This window comes from Crocodylus porosus, unplaced genomic scaffold (assembly GCF_001723895.1).
Source record: "Crocodylus porosus isolate Cpor-Errol unplaced genomic scaffold, CroPor_comp1, whole genome shotgun sequence".
Lineage (NCBI taxonomy): Eukaryota > Metazoa > Chordata > Crocodylia > Crocodylidae > Crocodylus > Crocodylus porosus.
Window position 1 is genome coordinate 93741613 of NW_017728906.1, and position 18548 is coordinate 93760160.

At 40.4% G+C, this 18548-nt stretch overlaps 1 protein-coding gene across 4 annotated transcripts in view; it reads right to left on the bottom strand.

The window, feature by feature from the left end:
- Nucleotides 1-18548, bottom strand: part of ATP11A (ATPase phospholipid transporting 11A) — a 228783-nt gene that overhangs the window by 102586 nt on the left and 107649 nt on the right. For all 4 annotated transcript variants that reach the window (XM_019529645.1, XM_019529644.1, XM_019529647.1 and 1 more), the window contains exon 2: nt 4784-4906. In XM_019529645.1, coding sequence (XP_019385190.1) covers nt 4784-4906 — 123 coding nt within the window. The remainder of the gene's footprint in view (nt 1-4783; nt 4907-18548) is intronic.

Genomic DNA, 18548 nt, shown 5'->3' on the forward strand with positions numbered 1-18548 from the left:
GCCCCAGAGGGGGCGAAGCACAGGAGGCGCAGTATAGGCCCCAGAGTGGGCGAGGCCCCAGAGGGGGCGATACCGGAGAGACAGGCCCGGGGCGCCGGTAACAGGCCGGTGGGTAGGAGCCCGGCCCTGGGGGCGCCAGGCGGGCGACGAGCCCAGGGTGCCAGGGAGAGAGCACCTGAGGGGCAGGGGACTGTACAACGTCCCACGGAACAGCTGCGAGGCTTGGGGCATGCTAAAGGGGAGGTTTGGAGGCACGCATACCCCTTAAGGGAGGGGCGCACGGAGGCGCCCCATTTGGAGTAGGGGCAAGAACACGCATACCGTTCACCAGGGGAATAAAGGCAGCCTCCCATTTAACCATTCAAGATCAAAGTCGTGGCGGGCGAGATTCTGAGGGTGCTGAGTCCACCGTGAGTGACGGTAGGGGGCGCTAGGGAGTTCACGTCTGCTCCTAGGCCCCACTCCCTCACATACAGAAAGAATCTTTCTGTACAGAGGCCAAATTCTGCTTTCAGGATCACCATGAAGCCTCAACCAAAGTAATATAAGTGCACCTGTAGGGCAGAAATAGGTCCTCAGATTTTTCCTCATTATAGACAGTTATTTCAAGCCGCCATATTTTATCGGCACTTTATTTCTAAGTAATAAGACAGAGTATCTTTGTAAGTAAAACAGTGTAAAGACTATTTAATTAATAGATGGGGTTTCTTCATGGTTTGAAACCCCACAAAACTTTTGAACAAGTTTGATATGTCTTAAATTGATAAAATCATGTACTTAAGAGATGATTAGAGTATCTCATTCGTGAAGAGCAATCTTTCTTCTTACATAAGCATGAAAGACCTATAAACCCATAAGTCCACAGCTGAGAGTTATTATCCATCTCACCAAAGAAAAGGTTGGGAAATATCCTTCATGCTTGAAACAGTCTACAGATTTTTTTAAATTTAAAAAAATAGTTTTTCCATCTTAATTGTGCGAAGTGGATCATCTTTTAAATAAGATAAAGGTAATTGTCACTAACGACATCTTTAAAATTGTATTACACATTTAATCAATTTATGTGAATCTTTAATCATCTTAAAATATCTCTGTTGGTCAAATCGCCAAAAGATTTATCCACTGACTTGAAAAAGTAGCTAAATGGCAAATTTAAGAGGTGGTTATCAATAAACAGTATGCCCCATTATAAAAATAACAATATAGATAGATGTTGACAACTGAAAAATGCATAATTTATTAACTGACAAAGATATCCTTTGACCTCTTGAACAAAAAGGCATTAGCAAATAGTTTCACTAAAGTCTGAACAAATTAAAATTCCACATGTTTAACGTATGCAGTAACTTCTACTTTAAATTAATCTATCTGCTTTTGGAGAAAAATGTTCACATTAGAAGAAACTTGTGCAGAGGGAAAAACCACATCTATTTTAATGTCTAGACACATTAATTTTATTGTCTAGTAACTCATCTGAGTTCTTTTCCATTTGGCCATGTTTTCATTAGGACAATAAAATTGTTTTCTAGTATGAATATATTGCATTTTTGTAACATTCTAGTATATAGTTAAAAAAAACCCCCAAAACCTAAACAACAACCCCTTACACACATGCACACACACCCTACAAAATTAATAGTGTTTTTAATATGAGGATAGAATAAGATCATGTTCTTTAAGACACAGCATTCATTTCACAGCTCGTCTAATCAATTTATCTACTAAAGACCATCTAAACAAAAAGAAAATACAAGGTATTATGAAACTCTTCCAACAAAGACATAACACTTATATAATGGAAAAGTTGCCAATATTAGAGAGACCTGACAAAGAATGTCTTACATCACAAAGCTTGTCTAACTTGATCCCAACTACATAGTTGGTCCAATAAAAGATACCACCCTAAAAAATCCTTAACTCTCACATAATTAATGGACCATCATGGCTACATCATCACTTGCACACTACTGTCAATATTAAACTTGCCAAAGAAGTGAAAATTGGCAGAAGAAAGGAGACCAAAAAAAGAATTGAGCCCCATGTATATAAAACGAGTAGAAGAAAAAGGGAATAAACAAAGTTTGATTCTTTTATTTGGAAAAATGTCAGCAGGATTTAACTTATGCTTTGCTTTATAAATTCCCTTGAAATATGCTGGGGGTGGGGGGAGGAAGGGAACAGAGGTACCCTAATGGACTATAGAAAATTGCACAAATATGTACATTGTTTAATTTTCCAAAGGGCAATTTCCAGAATACAATGAGACGTTAAAACATAGGATTTCACTCATGTTACATCACTTTAGCTGTAGTTCAGCTGTGTTATCCACCTCATTAACTCCTGAATATATCAGACTGCAAATACAAGGATAACATGTTGCTCATTTCAGATGGTCTCTAGATGAAGTTTGTGAGCAAGGCAAAATAAAAATACATCTGGCCTTCAAAGTCTAGGAACAAGAGAACACTCCCAGTTGCTGCAGAAAAACTATGTGTTATAGTTTGCTATTACTTTTATTTAAGGCACGCTTTCAATAAGAAAACTCTCTCCCAGCAGTGGTTACTCAACTGATTATTTAATGCTGGATCTGAAGATGTGTGCTTAAGAAATTTAAGAGGACCAAGTGAATTATAGAGATGAAGTTTGTAGGCTTTTGCTTGCATATTGTGCTGCTGTGATACTAGGGAACTGTATTTGGGCAGATCTCTGGGTCAGCAGACTGGGAAAAACCCAAGGGATCCAAAAGCTGTAATTCTCTAGAGAATGACTTTTGAAATATACAGAGAATGGTCAGTGGGTTAGCCCCATCTCAGAAAAATACTGCAAGATTATTTCCACATATACCAAATACACTGCAAATACTGGCAATACAAGAGTTCTCTTCCACTATCCTACATTATGACTTTCTGACAAGTAAGTGTGTAAAAAGATAACTCATTTCTCCAGAGGAAAGCCTTCTGTCCTGCAGAAGTCTATTTTCTCCCTTAATTACCTTTTGAAATATGTAACATAAAATGAGCTAACACTTCTTTTAGGCCAATGTTGCTTTTATGTTTATTGTGGCTCATTCCATTTACTTGCCAATCATTCCAGGGACAAGCCTGTCAGGTGATGTGCTCTCCCTGACCACCTACTGGCACATAAGCAATAAAGTTTAGAAGGGCTGTGTGCGTGCAGAGGGCTGTGCCACTCTTTGTTCCCGGTTCTGACTTAAATGGAATCAAGACTGCTTCAGATGAGATATCTGTTTACAGTTTAACTTAGTTACGGTCAGAGGCAGAAGCATGCTTGAGCTTCATTTAGCCACTGTACACTCAAGACACACAAAGGATAAAGGGTTCTGTTTAGTTGGGACTAACTTCACTATCACAATTGAAAGAATAAAATGTTTACTGAGTGGTCCACAAAAAAAGTTTTAAGCGTGAGAACCTGCAGTTACCTCCAAACATAGCAATTTTGCATCTGCATTCACTCAAACTGCATGACCAACAACCTCTGTTCACAGATCTGGAATGATGCTAATAGCATCATTTAGATTCTTCCATGCATGTTCTTTCCCATGAATAATTCTCTTTCATGGAGCTGCACTTTCAGTATTGCCCACTGCCTGACATTCACCTGACCTTGTTTTTTCTCCCTTCATGAGGCAGCTGCTAGATTCTTTCATTCTTACACAGACAATTCTTCAAGGGGAGGTTAAAGAGGGCGATTGCCACCTCCAGTCCAAGAAAGTCTAATTTGCTCCCAGGGCAGCAAAACCTTGAAAATAGTATTCGGTACTTATTTCAACTGTTTTACTTGCTGAGAAAGACAGCAACACAGAATTTGTTGTTCATCTGGTAGGGAATGTTAAATATAAAAGCCAATACTTAGGCCATATGTTGGTCATATTTGAGTAGTTTGTGTGAAATCTGTAGTGGTGTGATTTATGCCAGACTGACTTCTCTACTGAAACTGAGAATTCAGCTTTGTTCTTTCAATCACTATTAGTGTTAGGTGGTTGTTTAGTGCTCCTGCTTCAAAAAGATTGGTGGCCTACAAATAAAAATAGTAACTGAACAGATGCCTAGCATGTTTAATGTACAGACGGAATGCTCTCATGTAATATGGTGTAGGTATACTACAAGAACGTACAGAGGCCAGAATGCCTCCAGTACCTCCTTGATCCTCTTTTCTCCAAAAGCTCCCCCAGAATGTTCTCATCTCTCCTAGCTCCAAACTCCCCATCCAATTAAATCTACCTGAATGTCTGCACTAAACAGAAGTAAAGAAAGTTTGTTTTATGATGTAGCCCTTGCTGCTCTAAGTAGGTTTGGACTTCCAAGAACACTGGAGAGAGAAATTAATTACCAGTTAAAATTTGTAATCTTAGGATTGAGTGAAGTTCTGACATAATTTTCATATTACTTTTCTTTTTTTATGTTCTGTAAGTGGTAATGAGAATGCATTCCTCCATTTTTCACATCTCATCAATCCCAATGCCACACTTTCATCTTTTTCTTTTTTAAGAAAAAAAAGCCCACATTTGTGATGAATCATGTAGAGTCACCCTAGCAGTTCAGTATAACTCACTAATATTTACACGGAATGAGTGATATTAGTCCTGTTCAAGCCAGAGGTAATTTAATGATTAGTTTTGGTGGAAGAAACTTGTAGCCTCTTTCATTTTACCTTTATCAACAGACACCCCAGTAAACAGAAAGAATTCTTTAGGAAACAAGAACAACAAAATAAGCAGACAGTGAAATGATTTATATAAATGCATTAAAAGAATAACTACTACCTTTGATGAAACTATTCTGTTATCCGGATATCTCTGTGGAATATATGCTTCAGCGCCTGGAGGGGGTTCGCGGTGCCCAACATAAATAGTCCGATTGTCCACCCAATTCTCTTCTCCAGCACACTGTGTGGGGAATAAAAAAAAAATGTCATCTCTATTCACTCAGTATTTTTTCATGAATATGAGTCATAGAGCAAGTCTGGCAGTCCTGTCTCCCATCATCAATGCAGCTTTCACTCTTACGCAGCCATCAATGTGGTGTTCCTAAATTTCTGCCTATAATCTTCTAAAAAATACTAAATAGTACAAATGAGAGTGGGCTGTCAAAAGTCTGCCTTTAATTGTCTTCAATAATGTTTTCACCCTAAAGCAGCCCGGAATCATCCTTGACATGCTAATCTTCAAAAATAAACTCTAGAAAATGTAGTTTATGGTTCTGCCGTCTCTAACGGAGCCAGGGGCTCCTGTTTCATGCACAGAGAAGCAGCAGCAGGGATGTCCCCAGGTGGGGTACGACAGTCAATTTTGGGCTAGCTGCAGGAGAATAGGAAGCCAGAGCCAATAGGCTACAAGTGCTGATTGTGGGGCTAGCTGCCTGGCAATAGGATGATAGGACAACACCCTGGTTAGGCAGTGAGGACACTTCTACGGTAGCCAGAGGACTAGCAATATGCTGCCCTGGAGACTGAGGAGGCACACCTGCAGCCAGTCAGGGGAGCATCTGAGTGGAAGGGGAGGAGCCAAGGAATATAAGCCTGGGGTCCTGAGGCAGACTAGCATTGCAACCTTGAACTTGGAAGGGAAAGGATCTCCTGCCAGCTCAGGCTTGTAAGAAGTGTGAATGGCAGGTATGGCACGTACTCCCTGGATGGAGACAGCCAGAAAGTGGGGAGGTGGCTGGGTAGCGATTTGATGACACAAAGGTGGAAACTTAAAGAGTTTGCGACTGCTTGTATTTTTTACTCTAATTTATACTGGAGGAATGAACATGGCTGACAGGGGGTGGATTGGAGGCTACACGGGTGGTGCAGAGGCACAGCATAGAGCCCTTCAAGGGTCAAGGACCTGGTGGGCTGTGTGGGGTGGAAGCCCAAACACCTCAGAGGGAGGCAGATCCAAGAGCAGCTTTGCCCTGGCTCAGGGATGCCTGGGGGCTGAGCCGAACTGCAAGCAGCCTTCCCTGGGTCAGCCTGCCAGGGGTGGTGGGACAAAGTGCAAGACAGGGTCAAGGGGTCTAGAAACCCGGAGAGGGCTGAGGCTGAGAGACTTGGGTCCAAATCAGTGGTCCAAGGCTATATATCTACAACCAGAGTAAAAGGGGGACTAAAATGTAGAGGGCTGAAGCCTATATAAAAGGACAGAAATATGGATGGAGTATCATCTGAGAGGCATGGGCATGGATGTAGGGGCAAAAGGAGACAATGATTCAACCCTTAAAGCAAGTAGAGCCTAAGAAGCCCCAGGCCAGGAGAGAGACTGAAAGGGGAGGGGGGGAACTGTGTGTGCAGGGGTCTAAGCCCCAAGTCAGATGGACCAAGGTGGGCACAAGAGAAAAACAAAGCAGAGAGAGAGAGAGAGAATGCCTGGGCTCACCAACCTCTGAAGGCAGCCTCCCCTCACTACCTTCAATACCAAGATGTGGCAGGTGAGGAAGCAGGGTGAGACCCTGAGAAGCTGGAGTAAGAGCTATGCAGGATTGACACGGTCACTAGGGGGGCATCATGGCTGCCCTCAGATACCATCCTGTTATGCCATCAAATTAGATTTGTTTTAAAATTTCTACAGAGCTATTGCCCATTTCACTACCTAAATTACTGACAGTATTCAAGGCTTTTTTTGTATATCATACTTGTATGTATGTGTCTGTAAAATGAATAAATATATGATACACATACATATAGATAGGTATACATATATAAAATAAATAAAGTCTGGTTTAGAGTAATAGCTGGTAATTTATCCAGTTTTCCTTGTCCCTGAAACAAATATAATAGGAAATAATTTTACATTTGATCAGTGTTGGAAACTAATTTCTCCCTAGGCATCAAGCTAGCACAGAAAATCCAGAGATCACTAGAATATAAGTGGGGGATTAAAGCATTCATCAGGACAGTGCACTAAAATGTTTTTGTCTTAAAACATACTATAATCAGTTTCAAATTTCATCTACAGTCATGAAAATAGAGTATGGTTGGCCTAAATTCAGTCTCCATATAGAATTTTTGTGATATAGATATGTCACTTATCCAAAATAGTTCTTATGCTTTTACAATTTATAAAAACTACTATTCAAGGATTTGGGATGATAAAGATTTGAAGGATATCTCAGTAGGCGTAGTTTAAAAAATGTTTCCCTCTTGGCAGAAAATTAACATTACTAGTTTCCAGTTACTCTAGCTAAATTTTACCCAATTTTATCCCCTATTATGTATTTGGATGTTGTGCACTATCTGGTAATTTTTTGAGTTTGACTGTTCTGAAGTGCCACTGGACTAAGTTATTTATATAAAGAAAAAAATTTTAAGTCTTCTTCATCACAAAGCCAACATAGCTTAATATTGTGTTTGAGATGTTGTGTACCTAATTTGGCTTAGCATATTGAATAAAATATTTCCTTTCCTTGTCCAAAAGTCTGAAAATAGAAGTCCAAATATAGAATTTTATCTCCTTGTTAAGGACAAGTAGTGTATAAAAAGATAGTGAGAGCATATAGGGACAAAGTCTGAAATGTAACAAAACAGGTTTTTTGAATATGTTAGAAGTAAAAGGCCAAGGAAAGCATGGGTCCTTTACAATGTTGGGAGGGGCAATTTATAACAGATGAAGCAGACAAGGAGGTGTTTAAAGCCTTTTTCACTTCAGTCTTCACATGGGGGTAAAAAGAGTGGTGAAGGGGTGGTAACCGTTCAGATGATGAATGCAGTACATTAAGGACAGGTGCTCAGATCAGAATAGGGAAGGAACAGAATAGGAATTAGAAATAAACTAAATGTTTTGAAGTCATCAGGGCCTTTTTTAGTGTATTTAGAAGTTGGCTGAAGTAATTGTAGAGGTAGTGCTATTACCTTTGGAAATGCATGGAAATTAAGGGAGATCCCAGAGGATTAGAAAAGGGCTAAGATAGTACTCACTTTTGGGGAGAGGGGAAGGGGACCAGGGAATTACAGGCACATCAGTCTAACTTTGATACTGAGAAAAATACTGGAGGATTTCAGACAAGTGATTTGTAAGCATCTAGAGAAGGGGTTTTCAACCATTTTTTAATAAGTGGAAGTGGAGGCAGAGTGGGGAGACGGCGGGGTACATGACCAGATGTGGAGTGGCGGCAGTGCTGGGGTGGTGGCAGTGGCCGCCGCATATGAACTCCCCCCCTGCACCCGTCCAGCCAGGTGGTGCCTGTGCAGCCTGCAGAGGGGAGCCACTGCCCTCGCTCTCCCACCCCCTGCCTGGCCCTGCTCCTGGGAGGTTGAAGCACAGGGTGGTGGATGGCACCACTCGGGCCTGGCCCACTCACACGTACCCCCTGGGTCCTTCCCAAGTACCCTCAGCCGTATGCGTACCCCAGTTAACAACCCCTGATCTACAGCATAACAAGCCAATAAGGATAAACCAGCATGGGTTTGTTTGAAGTAAATCATGGCTAACCAATCTTAATTTGGTTCTATAACAAACGGATGGGAGGCCTTGTGGCTAGGAGGGAAGCGAACCATTCCTATCTACAAAAAGTTGGCCTTCACTTCCATACCCATATCACAAAAAGCTATGTGATTTTTATTTATTTATTTATTTTTTAAACCCAAAACAGTATGCAGGATTTTACAATTTTACAGATAAGATATACCTAAGCTTTAGGAAGGCTTTTGATACTGTGGCCTATAACATTCTGTGGCAGGGCACTGTTGGTGCCTGACACTTTAAGAGCAGAGCCAACAGCCAGCAAGTGCTTGATGGCAGTGGCCATTTTAGACCTCTGGCCACCTATATAAATAGAGCAGTTCACTGCCGACAGGCAAGTGAACCTCAAGGCTGCATGCAACATCCTGGAGGTAAGGGCAGGCATTGTAGGGGATGTCTTGGAGGCTCCTGATCCTGGGCATGACCTGAAACTGCACCCTGCTGGTAGTGGGTGGCCTGGTGGGACTCTGTGGCATGGGAGCCCCCAGGAAATACCAGGCCAGTTACCACCCCAGTAAAAGGTGGGTCAGGGTGCCTTAACCCCAGCTCCCACCTTCAGGTGGGTAACAAACCATTCGAAGTAGTGGGGCCAGGCATGGCTGTGGCAATCTGAGCCTACCAGGGAGGGAAGCCCATGGCCCCAGTGAGGGGGCAGTGTGGAGCCCCAGTTAGGGGGCGGAGATGAAGAGCCAGGGCAAGCTTAGACCTGATCGGATAATTGGCTGGCATCTACCCCAGTAAGGGTTGAGGGAGAGACCCAAAATACAGTGCGTCTGCCACCCAAGGTATAAGCTAGCTAAAGTCTATGGCCTAAGGGGCCTGCTCCAAGAGGGAACAAGACAGTGTAAGTTGTCAATATGTGAAAGAGACCCTGTGAGATGGGGTGGAGTGTGTAAGGCCCTAGTGAGAGGAGGGCGGTATGAATGTCTGTGCGTCTGTGGCCTGACAACAAGGGCTAAGCTTGGCCAGCTGTAGGCTGGGCGCACCGTCATCTGGATGCCATCTGCAAAGCTTGGGCTGTAGTGTAGGGGAGGAACAGAGCCACAGCTAGTGCCCCCTGGAATCGGGGGCAGGAATGGGCAGCCTTCTGCCTTAATTAACAACAAGGCATGGGAGATGAGACAGGTGGGGAATCTAGCACTTGGCTAGTTGGGGAGCCCCAATTTGCCACACATTCTCATAAACAAGCTACTGTAAAGGTGGATGATTGGCTATAACTAGTTGGATAATTGCATTCAAAAGGGGAGTCCAGGGTTGGATCCAAGAGCAGGGCAGTGGTGGAGTTGCATCCCACTTTTACTGTTTCACATGCACAGTGAGCTTTCTAACAGATGGAACTGAGTAGTAGCTTATGGGTTTGTATTAAAAAAAGTATCATAAGCAAGCCACAAGAAATAATAAATTCCACTTTATTCAGCACTAATGGCAGCTCACTGGAACTACTGTGCTCATTTTGGGCCCCCCACTTCAAGAAAAAAATGGACTAAGTGGAAAGAGTCCAAAAGGAGAAAGACAATAATCATTAGTGGTTTAGAAAATATGACATATGAGGAAAAGTTGGAGGAACTAGGGTTATTCAATTCAGAGAAGACAAGATTGAGGAAATTTGATAACAATCTTCTACTACAAAACAGCTGTTACAAAAAGAATCAATTGTTCGCTGTATTCACAGGGGAAGAGATAAGTAGTAATAGGCTTAAACAGGGAAGATTTAGTTTAGGTTTTAACTAATTATTATGGTACAGATGACTTAAAATAGGTTGCAAAATATCCACCACAATTTTTTTAAGTGAAGATTAAACAGTTGTCTAAGAAAATTCAGAGACAAATGATCCTGCCTTGAACAGCAATTTGGACAAGATGACCTCCTAAAGTGCCTTCCAGCTCTATTTTCCCCATGATTCTCAAATGTTAGTAAGTGAAACTCATCATAAGCTTGCCTACACTTTTTCATTATTGTAAGTTAGTGACTTACTGTCTTAAATTCTACATTTAGAAAATATTACAATATGATGCAAAATGTTCGTGAATTTCATTTTTGAGAAAATGAATACACAAGCTTAGACAAATATTACAGTATGATGGAAAATGTTCGTGAATTTCATTTTTGAGAAAATGAATACACAAGCTTAGACAAAAGAAACATGCATTCTAATACAGCTCTATTTGAATGGTCAAAGACAAAAAGGAAGCAATATTCCTTTCTTAAAATTATACAGAAACATGAAGATATATGGCACAAGTAACAAAATCATGAGTGTGGTATAAGATGATAAATAGGGTAAAACTACTGGAAGAAAAAACTTTGTAGCATTTTCAACATTTCATTCTTCAACTGCATGAATGGAACAGAAATTTTAAAGGGGTACCTTAAGGATTTTGACAGCATACTTGTATGTGCAGAATAGAAATGACTATTTGCAGAACAAGTTTCAGGATGAACTACTGAAGTGCTAAGCACCTACAACTGTCATTTTCTTCAGAGGGAGGTGTGTTCTTAGAATCAGGCCCCACGTATGTAGACTTAAAAAGCTTTCAGTGCATCCTTTGGAATAATACAGAAAGTAAGTGGTAAGAAAGAGGACTAAAAAGCAATTTTTCAGCACGCCACTCTCCAGCTCTAACTTGATTTACCACCGTCTGAAAAGCAGATTGTCACTCCAAATGGTCAAAGCACCACAGAATAGTTCTTCTTATTACCATTGCTCATAAGTTTTGTGACAATTCAAAGAATGTTGGGAGAAAAACTGCACAGAAATTTTTTGTAATATACTACTGTATTTCTGTAGCATCAAAAAACAAACGGGTTCAGAAGCCTTGTCTTAATTCGATTGCAATATAATACATTTCACTTATTCACTGCACTTGGATGCACAAAGCATTCCAAATGTTTACTGACACTTCTGTCAGGTAATTCTACTGTAAATAGGAAAGCTTGATACAGTCCTAGATAGTGGGCTAAATTATGCCGTATTTTGTATTCATTTTTCTATTTTAAAGGGCTTTAAAAAGCCTCAAGAATGATTCTTTGAGTTGTCTTAATACAGTTTTAAGGCAACTGCTGTCAGGGCTTGATGCACAAAGGGAGCTAATGGGAATTCAGTGCACAAAGCCTTGAACATCAAGAACAGACTACTTAGCCGCTCCCTGACTCTACACAGGGCCAGACTGAAAAAATATTACTCATACTTACGAACCAGTATAAGAGAATTTGGAGGGCCTTAGCTAAGAACTGGTCTGCTCCTCCCATACTAATAAAAGGCCAGTTAAGAAGTATATAACTCTCCTTCATAAAATTAATTACCAATTTGAAAATGTTAAAAAGATTGACCTTTAAACAAAAACGCTATATTATTTCAAATCCTTTAAAGCAGTGGATCCCAACAAGGTGCCCGCAGGTGCCATGGCGCCCCCCCCAGGTTTATTTAGGTGCCCGCATGAATTTTCACAATTGGTAAAAAGAACAACTTTATTCCAACAAAAAATGCTGTCACTACCAATTGAACTCAGCACAGCAACACTTCAAAAAATTCTTCACAAGCTGTATGCAACGGCTGCCAAAATGAGACTGATTTAGTCTGGCTGACGCAGTGACAGTAGTCCTTACTACTCTGTCCCCAAATGAAACTGTGCACATGTGCCTATCCAGGAGTTACCTTGAGTTGGCCATGAGAGACCGGGTGGCTGAATTCAGTCATGTAACCACATGTCATACTGGCGCCCGCAGCTTTTTCTTTTAAATTCGAACGTGCCCTTGGGCACAAACATTGGGAACCCCTGCTTTAAAGACTTAAATTCCTCAAAAATAGTTTGCTGATTTGTAACCTAATATTCTGCTTTCAGCCTAGCACCTTATGTCTGTCTGTTTACAGAAGTACAATAAAATACATTTTAAGTAGGTATGTACATTAAATCAAGCATGTAATAAATCTAACAGCTTTTCTCTTTTCACCTACCAGTGAAGAATTTTTTTTTAGATTTTAGTGTGTTTATGGAAAGCTGAGAATTAATGTACATGCTGTTCTCCCGCAATTCAAAGAAGAAAAAACATTTATACAATAAATAAAAGGGAATATTTAGTATAAAAGTGCAACTATGTCGTTCAGTGAAGTTAAACTGCAATATGAAAGAAATGGTCATGCAGTATTCAGTAGAACTGCAATATAACTGTCCCACAGGGGAACTCATTTCTACCTATGAGAAAAGACGCAGATAGGAAAATTGCATAATGAAGTTCTAATGTATGCCACTCACAGGAATCAAAACACAATATTTTAATGGCATTGTCCTATAGAGTACACTTTGAACAAGTCATTCTTTTGATACCTACGTACTGTACAGTACAGATCATTTCAGAGTGACACAAGGATAATTGAAAAAAGGAAGCCAACTCTGTGGCCAGTGCAACGAAGTGTATTCACTGTTTTATGTTCTGTTACTTAAGCCCATTAAGGATATGTCCAGGAAACCATAAATAAACCCCAGCATTATTGGTTTCTATTAATAGTATGAAGCACAATGTTCTGAAACCTAGCTTCATTGGCACATCAATGAAGAAGCATTATACTCTACTCTCTTCAGCATGATCAGCAATACAAAAGCTAAAGATTACTGAAAAATCCATTAAGTTAACATCAAAGCAAGAATTATGATCTAGGACAGGGGTGCTCAACCTCTGCCACGGGGGCTAGATACAGCCCCCTCCCCCCCCGAAATATCAGGATCCAGTCAGCAGTACAGCATGATTAAGGGCAAGCAGCTTGGCTGGTGCATTCCCTTCCCTGCCCCATGCCACTGAACCACTGTGCAGCCTTCCCTGCTCCCTTCCTTTCCTCTTTCCCTACAGCAAGAACTACTTTACTCTCTCCTTTCCTTTCTTTCTCCTGTTCGCCTAGGCAAGGAGTTGTTTTCAGAAGACAAGCTCTCTCCCTTACCCTGCCTTTGGCACTGGATGGTTACTGGAGGTAAGCACTTTTCCTTTCTCCCTCCCATCCCTTTAACATTGGCAACCACCAGCCTCTCTCCTAACTCTGTCCCTGTTTCTCCTACCAGGAGGGAATTGCTAGCTTGCAGAGCAGCGATGTGGCAAGCAGTTGGCCCATCTTCAAGAGTTGAATGCCACTGACCTAGTATTACACCTTAATAAAAACCTTACAATTTAAAGCAAGGACGATCAACCTCTGGCTGTAACACCATGTCATCCAGCCCATAGGACAGGTCCAGAAATTTCATGGTGGGAGAACAGTGGAGTTGCTCTTTCGCTGCCACATCTCCAGACCCATGAGGAACTCAGGGCTCTGTTCACTGGACCCGGTGGCTGATTCTAGTGCACAGCGCCAGGTGGGTGTGCTGCATAGCCCCAGGCACAATCCTGGTAGAAGTGAGCAGGAGGGAGTGATGCAAACTCCCCAAGGCCCAATATCGCCTCAGGGGCAGGAGTGCGGGGTATTGACCCCCTTCTCTCCCCAGGACCCAAGCCTGGCATGAAATGGGCAGGAGGAGGCCAAAAGTTTGAACACAACTGGCTTAGAGTGTAAAAAACCCCCAAAAAAACAACAAAAGCAGAACACAACTTGTTTTGAGTATAAAAAGACCTTAAAAACCTACATAGCACCTTTGGGGGTTAAAAGTCAAAACCATGCCAAATTCAGATTAATTTACATATTTCTTCACTATATTTTTATTAAGCTATATTTAGCAACTGTCTAATGGATACATGTTCAACAGGTGGCAGAGAGACACCAGCAGCCTGTGAATTATAAAATAATGGTCCAGGTATTATGTTACATGTACATTTCCAAATTAAAAGAGAAAAGACAAAAGCAGTAACAAAAGAAATGGTACAATGAACCAGCCTATTATTCAAATGTAATTTCAGCTCCCTGAGTCCAGAGGCAACCCTAGCTCATTAAAAATCAAGTTTATCAGGGCTGCAAGTATAACAGCAGATTTTGTAAAAGTAACTAATCTTAAAATACCTAAGACTTGGAATCTTTCAAGAAATATGGTTTTGAGTTTTAAAGTGGAAAAAAATCAAATGAAAAAAAAAAAAAGAGATTTCCTGGAATATTTAAAAAAGTATCCATTTGAGGCAGAACTGACAGTAATTATGTTAAAGTCAAGATTAGATTATTTCTCCAAATAATATATCCAACATTATTTGACATCTAGTATTTATTTAGAGATTCAGCTAATAATATGTACTGACCAGATCAGAAATATGCCACACTATTTTCTTGTTCAATATTAATTTAAAAAAGAGTTTGTTGTCAAAAGACTCTTAGGGAGACAGCAGACTGAATTTATATCTGCTAATAATGGATTCCTAGAATCAGTTGTAATACTATTTGCTCAGGCTACAACCAGGGTTCAGTTCATTCACTGTATTCTAGAAAGCAATATTTTCAACAGAAATGATTCTTCAGTTCAAACACTATCCCACTTTTTGACCTCAATATAGCAATTAAAGAAATTAACATAGCTGTTGAAACTGCCTAAGAAACACAGCTGTTCAGTCATTTAGGGTGTAAGACAACAAATTTCATATATTTCGTAGACATTAGGGCTGGAAAGGACCTTGAAAGATCATCGAGTCCAGCCCCCGCCCAAAGGGCAGGAAGTCAGCTGGGGTCATAGGATCCAATTTTCTCTTGAAGGGTTTCAGAGTAGGTGCTTGAACCACCTCCGATAGCGGACTATTCCAGACCTTGGGGGCTCAGACAGTAAAGAAATGCTTCCTTATGTCCAGCCTGAAACGGTCTTGTAGTAGTTTATAACTGTTCGACCTCGTCAGCCGTTGGGGTGCTCTGGTGAACAAACGTTCCCCCAGATACTGGTTGTTACCTCTGATAAACTTATAGGTGACCATCAGATCACTCCTGAGCCTGAGCTTTTCCAGGCTAAAGAGCCCCATGGCTCTCAGCCTGTTGTCGTAAGGTCTGTCTTCCTGACCTCTGATCTGCATGTGGCTCTTTTCTGGACTCTCTCAAGCTTCTCCACATCCTTTTTGAATTAGGAGCCCAAAACTGGCTGCAGTACTCCAGCTGTGGCCTCACCAAGGCCGAGTACAAGCGGAGAATGACGTCCTGGGATTTGCCTGAGAAGCACCTATGGATGCAAGCCAGCGTTTTGGTCGCTTTACTAGCCGTAGCATCACATTGCAGGCTCATGTTCATCTTGTGGTCAATGATGACCCCCAAGTCTCTTTCTTCAGTAGTGCTAGCCAGTGTAGCACTGCCAAGCCTATAACGATGCTGCAGGTTTTTCTTCCCAAGGTGGAGAACCTTGCATTTTTCGGTGTTAAACACTGTCAGGTTCTCGTCCACCCATTTGCTGAGCCTGTCCAGGTCAGCCTGGATCACCTGCCTGTCTTCTGGTGTGGATGCTTTGCCCCAAAGTTTGGTGTCATTGCCGAACTTGGCCAGTCCGCTTCTGACTCCAATGGCCACATCATTAATGAAGATGTTGAACAACATGGGTCCAAGGACAGAGCCTTGGGGGACCCCACTGGTCACAGGACACCATGATGATTGACTTCCATCAATTACTACCCTCTGGGTCCGACCATGGAGCCAATTTCCCAGCCATGGATCGTGGTGGACCCAAGGCCACAATTGGCCAGTTTTGCCAAGAGGTGATCATGGGATACCAGATAGAAGGCTTTTTTGAAGTCAAGATATATGACATCAATCTCTTCTCCCTTGTCCAGGTGATAGGTCACCTGGTCGTAGAAGGAAATGGGATTGGTCAAGCAAGACCTACCCACAACAAACCCATGCTGGCTATCCCTTAGGATGCTGGCGTTGGCCAGTCCATTAAGGATGGCCTCTTTAGTGACAATCTATTATCTTCCATATTACATACTAATGCTGCACAGTTTGAAAATCTCAAAGTATAAAATGTTTGGCTCATGTTTAAATGTGTATATTAGAGTAGGTCTGTATTAGCAAGATTCCTTCTGTTCCTAATTTATCATTCAAGTTTACACACATGCAATTTCAACATCTTGAAACACCTATGATTCATTAAAGTGGGGAAGCGAGGGTGAAAAAGACACAACATAGGTGTTTTCATTTTTCAGTATTCTAAACCCACTTTTTCATTTACTTAATATATTATTAATTTCTGTACACTCTTTTTAAAATTAGTGTATTTCAAAAATTTAGATTGCTCGGCATCTTTAAGAACATCAGGCCCCAACCTCACCTCTCTGGAAACAGTGGGGGTGATGTGCATTTTAAATTGTGTCTCTCTAAATCTAAGTATTATGTTACACATTAGAATTCAGAGTTTACCCATGTAGAGGGTACAGGCATCTATACATAAGGTACATATACATATACAGCATGCTTAAGTGCAGATCTAAACAGCATGCCATAAAAAATGTACCTAGCCTGGAAATTGCATAGAATATCTTCATTCTGAAGTAAAAGTTAAAAATATGAACCAATATTTACTACCAAGTGCAAGAGAACTAATATTGCCCATAGGTACAGATGAACCCTGCAATAGTGTACTAAACTTCATGGACTTGTATGCATCTCAACAGGGAAAATAAAGGGGCTATGTTTATTTTTGTGTGAAGGGTTGATTCTCTACTTATTTTGAAAACCCCACTTTTGGCCTAGAAATGAAGGAGGTTTATGCTCTGTTCAAAATATTCTCCAAAACCTCTATATGGGTAAATTCTGAATGAATAATAAACATGCTTTTTAAAACATGTTAAATCTTTTTTTTTTTTTTTTTTTTTTTTTACATATGCTGCTCAGGAATTCAGATATGCATATTTTAAAATAGAAATAAATATGTAGCTTTTATTATACAGATTCAGTATCCAGAGTAATTTGATAAATACTAGTTATAACGCTCAATCTCTGGTACATGTTTTATATATAACACTCTCAATAAAAAAAAATTTCTACAAATATGCAAACAGGTTTCAAATAGATACAGGTTTTTAGATAACCTATGTCTACTGATTCAAGTTTCATATTCAACCTCAAGACACTCATACAGCTGAAGATAAGCATCAGATAGTCATTTATGCTTAACGGATTTCTAATACTACCAGATATTACCTCTGTGTGCATCTGTGGGTGGAGGCAGATGTTAATATCCACAGTATACATTAGTAATCAGGATTAAGTAAACAACAGTTTTTTTCTTTGGCTTAGTTCTTTGGGTTAAGGGAAAAATAGGCAGGTTTTTTTAAGTGAATAGAAACCATCTGCATGCTCATGATTAACTGAGTTTTACCATTAAGATTAAACTTTCCAATTATTTGTATGATCCACTAATAAAAGACGCAGAATACCTTAATTTCCTTAAATCAAGGGACCATTGCTAAAACCAATTCAGTGAGATTAAATAAATATTAATTCATATTTATAAATTTTGTACAAAATGTCCTGATAAAAATGTGAACAGATTCTTTAAACACACACACACCCCCACACACCACCACCGCCACCACCACCAACATAGGGACAGTATGCATAGTTAGATAGCATGCAGATTTTGCTATCAAAACACCAATTAACTAGGTGCTAATAGTAGCACAGCAGTGGCAAACCATCAAACAAAGCTTATGGCACTAAGGCAGACAAGGTTCTTTGGGTAAATATGATACCTTCATCTGCCTATATCCTTAGACCAACATAGCTACAACCAACAACCCTAAAACATGGCACTAAGGAACTTCTATTACTTTAATGAGTATATTCCCTTTGGACAATGCTAGTATCATGGGATCGTTTGTCTGATACTGTTGCTACAGCACATTGCTAGAAACAAAGTGAAACACATATTACAAAATCTCAAAAAAACCCAAACCCCAAAACCAACCTTAATTAAGTATAATGTCTGAAATATAACTATAGGGAACCAATTTTGTCACACCACACCACAGAATGTGCGATCGAGAAAATAAAATACAGGAGAACATGCTTTGACTTTTATGGATCACTGTTTTTCAATAACTTTCTGAAAGTACTCTTTGGTTAGGATTTACCAATGGGGTGGATAAAAATCAAAGATAAAAAAAAAATGTTAGATTTATTTAAATCATATTTTGAATTTAATCATATTTTTC